Source organism: Pseudonaja textilis, chromosome 1, assembly GCF_049901715.1.
Source record: "Pseudonaja textilis isolate UNSWEBS1 chromosome 1, rPseTex1.2, whole genome shotgun sequence".
NCBI lineage: Eukaryota > Metazoa > Chordata > Lepidosauria > Squamata > Elapidae > Pseudonaja > Pseudonaja textilis.
The window spans coordinates 303,467,843-303,480,011 of record NC_141990.1 but is presented as its reverse complement, the minus strand read 5'-3'; the positions used below and the strand labels follow the sequence as shown (position 1 = coordinate 303,480,011).

General features: G+C 36.1%; 1 protein-coding gene across 2 annotated transcripts in view; it reads left to right on the top strand.

Moving 5' to 3' along the window:
- BRF1 (BRF1 general transcription factor IIIB subunit) overlaps positions 1-12,169 on the top strand; it is a 224,071-nt gene that overhangs the window by 118,110 nt on the left and 93,792 nt on the right. For both annotated transcript variants that reach the window (XM_026698603.2, XM_026698602.2), the window contains exons 8-10: positions 6,239-6,365; positions 8,094-8,133; positions 8,806-8,898. In XM_026698603.2, coding sequence (XP_026554388.1) covers positions 6,239-6,365; positions 8,094-8,133; positions 8,806-8,898 — 260 coding nt within the window. The remainder of the gene's footprint in view (positions 1-6,238; positions 6,366-8,093; positions 8,134-8,805; positions 8,899-12,169) is intronic.

Sequence of the window (12,169 nt, the reverse complement as noted above, 5' to 3'; positions counted from 1 at the left end):
GCTTTAGGCCTGTGAAGAGGTAAATGAGTTCATGTAAATTACAGATCCTAGCAAGCACTGTACAAAATAACAAAGATACTTTCAAGGGTGGAAAAGAGTGCTGTTCAGTTTCCTATTGTGTAGTGTGCCTAGTTTTGAAATTTATCATGAGCTTTGTATTAAACAGAGCAAACAAGATAAGGTTATATTATATATCTCTGGGAGTAAAACAAATCATACAATATTGGTGGTTAGTAGATATATGTCAGTTAAGATAGATCTTAAATCAGCTGTCAAGCAGATGGCTGGCTTTGGAATTTGGGATGCTACCAAAAAGAAAAGAATGTTGCTTATGAATGGAAATAACATGGATTTATTTGGTATCTGGCTATGAATTTCATTGGATGCAGATCAAAATTATTTTGTTAAATTAAGTAGCGTCTTGAAATATGTAAAATGATTTTAAAGTGTATCATTGGTTGAATTGTGCACTTTTTGCCAGTGCAATGGAGAATGATCCAGATTACTGTAGCTTCCCTCTTAATTTTCCTCCAGTAAGACATGAGCAACAGACTCTTTCTATAGAGTAAGTGCTATTTTCACAGTTTCCTTCAGGAATTTTTTCCCCTTTAGCAAACAGTTTGTTACATAGATATAAATATTTGAGGCAATACTCAGTATTTTCATTTTTATGCTCATTCCTTTTAAGAAATAGTCTACATCGTCTTGCTTTTTACAGTCACAAAGTCATTAAGAAAGGAAGAACTGGGTTTCCAAGAATTTCTTCCTCATGGCATGTAGCAGTGAATATTTATTATGATCTTCAGTGCAAATCATGAGTTTGCATGGTGAGGACTTCTGCCTTTTTAATAAAAAATTTTGGTAGATGCAGAACATATATTCTTTCATGTCCTATAAAGACATGTTGTTCTTCCATAAAACTACACCCTAAGCAGAGATAGATGAGATAATAATAAGATTACTGATCTACAGAATTGTATCAATGCTGATTATATTTGTGTAGGCTGTATCTAACATTGTATCAGTGAACTTTCTGTCATATAACCAGATACGTTTGCTGCACCCTCTAAATTAAAATGGACTCACTCTTCTTTTTTTTTTGAAAAAGTTTTTATTTTTTAAGACAAACATATACAAACAAAACATTAAAACCATCTTCCATCTTTATCTATCTATCTATCTATCTATCTATCTATCTATCTATCTATCTATCTGTCTATCTTTGGTTATTTGGGTTTTCTCCCGCGTAAGATTGGCAGTATCTAGGCAACGTTTCGATGAAGTCTCATTCATCATCTTCAGGCTTTGTCTTTGGCTCTGTGCTTCTCAGAGTGATGTGAGATTGCACCTGCTTCTTCCTTTTAACTGCTAGTGGGGGTGTGACTTGAATGGGTGGGGGCTTGGCTGTGTTCTGATTGGGTGTGGGTGTGTTCTCATTGGTAGGGGGTTTGGCTGTGTTCTGATTGGTTGGGGGGTTGGCCGTGTTCTGATTGGCTGGAGGCGTGTTCTGTTCAGGTGGGGGCTTGGTTGTGCTCAGGTTAGTCTTAGTTGCTGGTGTATTTGAGTTGGTGAGCTGTGATCTTGCTGTTTGGCTTCGAGTTCGTGGTCGTGCCGCATCTTCATAGTGGGTGTCGGTTTGCTTCATGTATGGCTCAGAGGGGTTTGAAGTGAGTAGTGATGCAGCTGCAGTGCGGCTTCTGGTCCGTGGTCGTGTCTCATCTTCTGTGTGGGTGTGAGTCTGTTTTCTACGTGGAAGTGTGGTGGTGCCATCTTGTGTGGCTCTCATGGGTGTGGGTCTGGTGTCATTCTTCATGTTAGGTACTCGTCTGTTCATGAGGGCGGGTTTCCAAATGGCTGGTAGGCGGGAGGTGTCGTCTCGTTTATTCATGCTGTGTGGGCGTTTTTCTATCTCTATGGCTTCTCTGATTATTCTGCTGTTGAAGTGAACACAGATGAACACAATACAGAAGCCTGATGATGGCAGATGAGATTCTCCCAAAACGTTGCTACGACTTTAAAAGCACAACTACAATGACGTGGGAAAATACCCGAACAAAGCTGAATGCCCCATATATATATATATGTATGTATGTATGTGTGTGTGTGTGTGTATACACACACACACACACATACATATATACATACATATACACACACACACACGCACGCACACATACATACATACAGTGTGTCAGTTGGCTACAAATCTTTTGTGCTATCCTTTTGTAGTCATTTCTCAACTTATATAAATTTCCACATTGTCAAGCTAACATATGCTTGTATGCTTATCAATTATTAATCATCCATGACCAAACTATTTATTCTATCACTTTATATGAAATATTTCAAATGTTATTTTAAAGTTTATGTTATACTTTCATCCAATGGTTATATATGTCTATATTATATTTTATATCTATCTATTAAACCTATTACAAAATCAACAAATCTATTACATTACCATGTCTTTTTGTCCAACCATCGATAAAACAAATCCCATATCATATAAAATTGTTTATCTTCTTGTTCTCTAATTTCAAATGTCAATTTACTCATTTCAGCACAGTCCATAATTTTCTTAATAACTTCCTCCTGCATAAGTATTTTATCATTTTTCCAATTTTTAGCAAACACAATTCTAGCTGATTTATTCTTAAACACTCTCTCAATTCTCTTCGGGGGGTAGATGCCACCTGTAAAACATCTTATACAAATTTTCTTTATATGCAGTTGACATTGTCATTTTATAATTCTGAGACCACAATTTTTGCCATTTCTCTAAATCAATCCCATATCCAAATTCCTCCCCCCAAACAATCATTGTTTCTTTAACTTGTACTTCTTCCAGTTTAAATTCTAATAAATGAAAATTGACTTACTCTTAAAAAGCTTCTAGAAGTGCAGTTAATTATATCAGATAAAGAAATCAGATAACATCTGCCTGATTACCAGTTGCTCACAAGGCACTATAAGATATTGGCTTAATGTTTAAAGCCCTACACTGCTTGCATTTCTAATATTACAACTTTATTTGGGCATCAGGATCTACAGGACAGATTTCCCCCCCCCCCCCCGAAATTTCCTCCCTTCTGTATCAAAGGGTCTATATCAGGGGTCTCCAATCCCTGGTCCGTGGACTGGCACTGATCCATGGCATGCCAGAAATCGGGCTGCCCAAACAAGCGAAGCCATATCGATGAGATGCAGGCAGCACACAGAAAGATGCCGCCTTTGGTCTACAAAAAAAACTCTCTCCATGATACCGGACCCTGGTGCCCAAAAGGTTGGGGGCCACTATACAACATATGGGAAATGGCCTTTTCTTCAGCTGGCTCAAGCTGTGAAGCAATTATGGATGAAGACAGATTAATTGCCAATAAGCAAATAAATAAAGCAGATACTTTAGGTAATAAAGACATCTTGATATCAGCAATACGTTCCAGAAACGAAAATTGGTCTCAACTTTATATTGAGATCACAAGATATAACTTTACATTACAAGATGTAACTCAGTTTATTTAATCTAATTAATTTAGTGGACATTTTAATTCCCCATTATATAATTACAATGCTTTATATTAATCATAGACATTAATTTGGGACATTAATTTATATCTAAATGAACAATTATGGTGCAGCTGGGCAGCTCTGCTTATACCTCTCATTGTGAAATACTTTGAATTACAAACATTTATCTAAATCCAAACTAGATATTTTATTTTGTAACTATTAAATGAGATCACTTTCTCCTCATTTGATACTTATATACTGGATGAAATAGATAGGGCAGGGATGTCAAACTTGATTTCATTGAGGGCCGCATCAGGTTTGGGTTTGACCTTGGGGAGCCAAGGTAGGCATGGCTTGACATCACTCGTGTCAGGGGTTCATGTGGTGGCCCGAGCACTCTACCAATGAAAAAGGCTCCTGAGCTCTGTTTTCATTTGCAATGTCCCCCAACCTTCTGTCAGCGAAAACAGAGCTCCGGAAGGACGCCTGTGGCCTTCCTAAGCTCCATTTTCACTGGCAGAGCCACCTTGGGCCAGTCCTTCGCTATTTCCAGGGCAGCCCAGTGGGCGAGATCTAAGCACCCTGCAGGCTGGATCTGGCCCCTGGGCCTTGAGTTTGACACCCGTGAGATAGGGCCATTATAATTGATCAAAAGCTTTTAAAATTTAAGGTTAAAATGACTAGTGCATTTTTGGTGCATTTCTCATTAAAAATACAATTTAATAGAATCTGCTTTTTGTTTACCTTTAGTAAATCTATCTTGATCCAAATTTGTATAATCAGTAGTTAATTTGCTTAATCTTTTGAGCAAATAAATTGCAAAAGTCTTTTGATTTTATTCAAAGTACACAGTTGGTTGATAGGATTCAGCTCTCTGTTAGTTTTTAGTATCATAACTAACCACTTGATAACATGAATCAGAGATGTGATTATCCTGTAGTAGTGAGTCAAACAAAAGAACGAAAATAGAGGGCAATTAGTTTTGAAATATTTTGATAGACAGTTACAGTAAAATCACTTTATTTTAATTACTTGCTATATTTCTTTGGAACGTGGTTGCAATATTTTCTATGAGCTTAGCTGGGAGTGACTGTAATTGAGTGTAGAAAATCATTTATTTTATTTAAATGTATATGCTCCAATGAATACAGTTAGCATAAAACTATATACTTTATATATTTATTTATTTTAACATTTCTCTCTGAATATGCTTTAACTGAGTTATTTTAATCTGTGAAGCTTTCTTTTTTAATTTATTTGCTAATAAGTCATATGCCTTATTGCCATGCTATAATTTCTGTTAAATACATATCTACTTGGAGGCAATTTTATTACATTCCAAGACATCTAATCCTCTTCTCTTTCTCTCTAATCCTCTCCTCTTTTGAATCATTTTTATTAATGTCTTTATAACCTATATTTCTATATTTTAACTCTACTCTCTTCTTTTAACGAAAGCAAAGGACACACACAATAATTAACATTATCATTACAATTTTAATTAACATTTCTTAATAAAACACTAGTTTTTAATATTATGTGTGTGTGTAAATGTATGTGCTTGTATGTGTTAACAGAAGAGTTATATAAGTATTACTACTGTAATAGAAGGCTATATATTTTCATAATATAAAACCTATATTATGCCAGTTAGTAGAAAGATTCAGTGGTTGCACCGAAAAATAGGTATTATATCCAGAAGCTTTTAAATACATGGGAATTATTATCCCCAGGAAAATATTTACTTTAGTAGGTAAGAATATTTAAAAATACATTCTCCAGATGAAACATATTGAAGAGAACAATAAGAAATACCCCTGTTTATGCAGAATAATTAGTCTTGTAAAAATGAATCTTTTCCTCAAGATAGATACATATTTTTAAAGTAATGCTTATATTGGTTCACATAAATATTGTAGACAAATTGATAAGCTAATGGTTAAATTCTCCTAGAAAGAACAAACATTTCAGCCTCCGTGGTCTTCCAATGGCAGAACTCTCAGTGATTGTTTTGGAACAGCAGCATTAAATAAGAGATTTCTGGATTCCTATATATCAGTTTCAGGCAATCTCAGAAAGTGTTAATTAACATAATGAGTTTTTAACATATTATAGTTGTTAGATGATAAAAGTTCTTATAATCTAACTTGAATGTAATTTGCATTGGCATAAGCAAGGGTTCCTTTTTTCCCCACCTCATCCTAATTTAAATCCTATATCAGCCTAGCCACTCTATGGATCTTGTGAGGTGAGGTGTAGAGTTTTATGTCTTTAAATAAAATAAGTTAGTTGAAAAAGATACTACCAGAGTTCTTCAGACTCAGAAAAGATTTAAAGTCTGGAGACTGTCATTTCAGGCTTAGATAGTTTAACATAGGTTAAACTTGCTTGCAAAATTAGGTTATATGATTCTTAAGTAAAACAGGCTTAATAATGACAAAATGTTTACATTTTGAAAAAATGTGCAGTTTGTTCCTGCATTTTGATATACCCTTCAAATGGAAGAAGATTTTGCTTGCCTATGGTCATTAGTTCTGCTGGAATGGAATACAGCAATGAAATGAAATGTCTGCAAGTAAACAACCTCATCAAGCATCAAGGATTCCACAATATGGAAATGGATTTATCTCATATTTGTATATAGTTTTATTGTGAAAAATTTTGTGTATAAATTTTGGCTTGTATATTGCAACAGTCATCCATTAATCGTTTAATGTATGCTTTTCAGACTTACAGAATTTGAAGATACACCTGCAAGTCAGCTAACAATAGATGAGTTCATGACCATTGACCTGGAAGAGGAATGTGATCCTCCTTCATTTACAGCTGGTCAACGAAAGATAAAAATTCAACAGGTGAATCTTTCAGTAGTTCATTTCCCTAATTCTTAATTCCTTTTGTAATAGGAGTTACAAAAGCTCTGCCATGCTATCTTCGTAATTTTATCCTGCACTTCTTTCACATCTGAATCCCAAAGTGACCAAAAATCCCATACATATAGTATAAGCATATGCAGTATGTAAATTATGTAATAAAGTCTGCAGTTGCCTCACTGCATCAGAATCTAATTCAGCAAAAACATTCTGAAAAATAAAAAGTATCACAATCTGCTTAAATCCTTTCCCACTTATTTTGATCATTAAAAAATATATAACCTCTGTTAATTATTATTTTTTGCTAAAATTTCTCTTAAAGCACTTGAGACTTGCAAAACAGCTGTCAGATCATTCTAGTAGCAATCAGAACTGGAAATGAATGATTGAAGTTGAAGTATCTCTGAGCTCTGATTAATAAATAATAGTACAAGAATTTCTTACACTTTGGCTTCAAATGTGAATGCACACACACACACACACACACACAAATATACACAAAGCTGGGTGACCTTGGGCTAGTTACATTTTCTCAGTTTTAGGAAAGGAGGCAGTGACGCACCTCTTCTGAAAAATTGCAAGGATTTGTCCAAATAATCTCTGAGAATCATCCACAGTTGAATAAAATTAAAAATCATTAATCTGAATTGGGCAAAAATGTTCACCCTGTCTGAAAAACTGTCACAATTGTTTACTGTGGATTTACTGAAGTTTATTTGCACTGCACAAATTCTAATCAATGCGTACTTCACCTCATAGTGTAGTGACAAATGTCTTCTGACTTACAAGAGTTGGATTTTTTCTTATGATATGTAAGCTTGTTATATTGCATGTAGATTTCTTCTCTTATGTATGCCGCATTCATTCTTCTACCCCAATTAGCAAAGGCCACAGCTGGAAAGGTATTTGCTTGATAATTAGTTCCAACTCCCCCTTGCTTCCAAGTTCTGCGTTCATTAAAATTCTGTGTTTTAACTGGTCCAGTTTAAAATAAGCATTGCTATTAATTATGATCAAATTGCATTGGAGTCGTTCCAAAATGTTGCTTGCCAAGACATGCAGACTGTCACTGAGTCAGTTTTCTGAGATAGATATTTGTGAACAATTATTAATTTTGCATACCAATTATTACAGCTATTAAAAAAAAAATCTTGGAGCTGGATTGAATTTCCCTCCAGAATATTTTCTATAGAACTTTGGGTATAGATGTTCAAATTCTAGTCTTTATTTGTGATATATAGGTTTTTAAAAAATCTCTGTCAGACCTTAGCTGAACTTTATCCTGTTGAACATTGTTGAATACATTTTGACACGGAATAATGGCATCATAGAGAATTGGAGTTCATTCAAAAGGATTTTTGCAAAATGAGCAAAGAAGGAATACAAAATGCATTTACCATAAGGTAATTGCCACATCAGTAAAGCATTTTCTGATAAAAATATGTAGCAAGTGAACATGAATGGCAAACTCTTCTCAACTGTAGACTTGCTCCTGGAAAGTATACCTGCCTGGCAATTAAACTTAAGGAGGAAAATAATTGCCAACAATGGACTTTCAAGGCTTCGGGGAATAGATTTGGAGCTGAGGAAAATATTCAAAAGGCTGAAGCCCCAACGGCACAGGCCCAGCAACATCAGTAGGTAATAATAGTAGCCTAATATACTCAGGACAAAAATTTCTAACATCTCTTTTCTCTTTTCCCTGTTCAGCTTGAGAAGGAATTGTCAAAAAAGCTTGAAGAATTAGAAGGTAGGGTATGCATTCTATTGTCCTAGAATAAATCTATTGCAAGATATTATAAACTCTTAGCCCAATATCAGATTTCACTTTAATAATGGTGAATCAACATGTTTAATGTTAATCGTTGGGAAATCTGAATATCATTGTCATCTATTATGGTGTTAGTTTATCTGGAAGATTGTTCATTCCAACTAATTATCTAGTTAATGTTATGTATTTGCCTCATTGGAGAGCCCTTTTCTTGGTCAGATTAACTGTTCTGCCATCCATGTTAATGGAAGACAAAGCTAATAACATCTCAGTGCAAGAGTATTTATACCTTTACTTGGTGTAGGAAATTGAAACAATTACACATGTACTGCTCATTCTGTATGGCCTCTTGCACAGACTTAATAATACATATCTTGGTAGGTGTTGCTTAGAAGGATTCTTAAAGTCTTTCTATATATTTTAAGTTTTTAAATAAGTAAACATAAGAAAGACAGACATGCTTTTTAAATAGGCTAAAGAAATAGACTAATGTTAGAGTTTCATTTTTCCATTTTTTCCTTTTTTTAATTGTCCTTTTTTATATGTAACTGACAGATGGTCTTTGACTATAACTAAAGTTTATTTTCTTTCCCCTCATTTCAATTATGTCCAATTTCCTTTGCCCACTAGTGATTTTTCTGTTTCTGGCAGGTGAAATAACAAGCTATCAAGATGAAATAGAGAATGAATTAGAAAATAGCCGGCCCAAAGCAAAGGGAGTTTATGCAAATTATAGCAAGGATGGTAAGTTGATCTGAAATCCATTAATGAAGAATATGCTTAAATAGGAAAATGATTGTATGGCAGTTTGGTAATAGAGGCATGCATTCTACAAGATTGATTTAAAATAAGGCAAGAGTAGGATAATGTAAAAAAGGATGAATCCGAGGTGGGCTACATGTACTGTAACAACTGGTTCGCAAAAAATGTGGGTGCATGCCCCCTTGTTTTTGCGTGTGGCTGCAAAAGCAAGGGGATTTTCTTCACTCGGCAGCTGTGGTGAGTAGAGTGGATGAGGGATGGAAGGCAGCTGGGCTTGCATGGGCAGGGCAAGCAAACCAGATATAAGGAAAAGGATAGCACCGGGGTGGGTGGGTTGGCCCAGCCAGTGGTCATAACTACCAGTACAGGCGAGCCGGTCTGAACTGGCAGCAGCCCACCACTGGATGAATATTTTAATACAGCTACCTGCAACCTCGAATCTCAAGCTTTATTGGACTAAAATTTTCATCATTGCCAGCTATTGGAGAGGTGAGTTGGTGGAAGGTTATTTAATGGGAAAGGGAGACTGAATGTGATCTATGCTAGTACCGGCTACCTGACCTGAGAACGCCCATTTCCTTCCCAAGTATCTTGAAAATGGAATTCCAACAGCTGCTAGAGGAAGGGACGGGGAAGGCGTGTGAGTTGGCAAGGGCAGGGTACTGCAACTATGCAACTATGGAATTATGCAAATATGATATATAAATAGCTTCATTTTTGTCCTGAGCCTTTTGGCAGACTCTCAGCTTTGCAAATTAACAAATACTTTAAATATGTAATTGTGGCAATACAGTGTTTGATTTCACAGCTTAAAAATAAGTAAAATAAGTGAATAAAAATCAAATGCCAAGATTTTTATTTTTTATAGTTCAACTGATCAGATTATCAGTATTACTCAGGAGACTTCTGGGTGAAAATATTTTGGATCAAGAGATTGTTATTGTCCCAATACAAAAAGTGAATTTGGAAAGCTGAAAATGATGGAAGCATGCATGTAGTGAGTTTTAAATGGCTGAATGCCAAGTCCCTGAGCAGCTACTTGGGGAAATCACTTGAGCTATACTATGCAAACAGTTTTATATGAAATTATAGCGTTTAAGAGAACAGTGTATTATTTTATTTATTACAAAATACTTCAATTTAACAACATTGGGGAAAAATATCTGTGTATTATTTTATTGTAGGAGGTCCTCAACTTAAAACAATTTGTTCAGTGACTGGTTGAAATTATGGCAGTGCTGAATGAAAGCCTTTTCTCAAAGTTACAGTGATTGCAGTGCTCCTGCAGTCATTTGATTGAAATGTGGGCATTTGGCAGTTTTGCCTGCATTTATGATTGCAGGGACACTATCTCCTCTGTCATCTATGTTGGCTCCCTACACTCTGCATCACCTGTGGCCTTTTCTGTCTCCTCATGCCCAACCTGGCCCTTCACATGAGGCTTTGTACCTCATTGTGCATGGGAGTTTCCTCATGAGTCCTGTGGAAGATGACCTCATATAGTTAGTTGCTGTCTCATGAAGGGCCAGCATGGGCACACCTTACCTGCAGCCAGAACAAGAAGACAGTCAGGTGGGAAGGGAGGGCATAGGGATGCAGGTGTCTCAGAGTTCAGGGTGGTGAGAGCAACTGGGACTAGGATTGGACTGGAATGGCTGTGGCTTTGCACCATGGTCCTGGGATCACTGAGGCTTCCAGAGTGGCTGCAATCTCATACCATATTATGCTGCTGGGGTGGCTAGATCTGCTTGCCATCCTGCAAGGCAGGGTGCAGGACAGAAAAAAGGGTAGAGATAGAGTGGGAATAACAGGCAGTTGGGAAGAGTTGAAAGGAAGGTAGGCTCAGAATTGGAAGGAACCAAGCCTGAAATGTCTTGGATTGGGGTGGGTAAATTGGCTAATGGACAGTGGAATCTCGTTAATGATGGCAACAGGATTGCCATTGCTAAGTGTTGTGTCACATGACATCACACTTTATGACTGCATTGCTTAGGAATGGAAGTTGCAGTCCTAACTGCTATCATGTTTCAAGATCTACCTTTAATTTGATTTGAGTTGATCCAAACTCCTGAGCCCAAAGTCTAATTCAGTGACCGTTCCAGAAATTGCCTGCCCACCTGTTCTTTGAAGATACCTCCCTCAACTCTGTTGCTGGTTTTAGACTTATTGTATTTTAGGTTTATTCTATCTTTATGTACTTTCTCATCCTTATTATGGCTTATAACATGCAGCGACATAAAAATAGTGAGAGCATTGCCAGCCACTCCATGTGCCTTTGAATGTCAGGAAAGACTTAAAGCCAGTCTCTTGTTATTTAGGATTCTGAAGTTATTAGTAATTGTCTTTAAATGCTGTTTTAGTGTTGTTTTCATATTTACATATATTGTATCAACTAAATATATATATTGGTTTATTAAGACTGTTCTTAATAAATAATTCTATAAATAAGTTACTTTCCCAATATATATTATATGCTGCTGATGTACATACTAAATACCCTTCAAGATTTCTGAAATTTATGCTGACTTGCATATAATATGTAGTAACAATCCTTTTCTGATAATGTTAAATTATGTTTTCCCTATTTTCTAAAGTTCATATTTTTGAGTCTCGGGAGCTGATCTTGGCTCAGTGGTGGGGCTGTTGCTCTTCCTTTTTTAAAATTATTTTAGCAATAATGGAAGTCAGGATGAAGGAGGCTGTCAGTGAGAGCTAAAACTATGCACAATTCAGGAGTACTTGGTTGCTGAATCTTATTTCTTTAATGGCCCCAACTACATGGTTTAGATTTCAATTCTTGGAATAGTATTTCATTATCGAAGTGCAATAATTCACCTACAAGATGTAGAAGAATTAATTCCTAATAACATCAGTCATGTTCACAAAGCAGGCTCCGCACCAGTTATCATGGGTTCATTCAACTCTGGAACTCTGTCTGTATCTTCAAAGGAGAAGTGGTATTGCATCTCCTGGCACTAATTGCCATTTTGATGAAAGTGTCAGCTCTACAAATGACTCTTTCCTATTGCAAGGATAAGTTTAAATGTATCACCTTTCCAGCCCCCTAGCCCCCGGCTTTCTAGTCCTGTTACTGTAATGTTTTTTGTGGATCTTGGAAGCTAAATTGAAAAAGTTTGGCTGCCGGCCCTAAAAAGTCCCCTGCCCGTTTAATATTAAGTGATGACTAAGTGGTTAGTAGCATCCAGAAGCCTATTAAGGTAAGAGGATATTCTTCTGCAGAATGTAAAAGCAA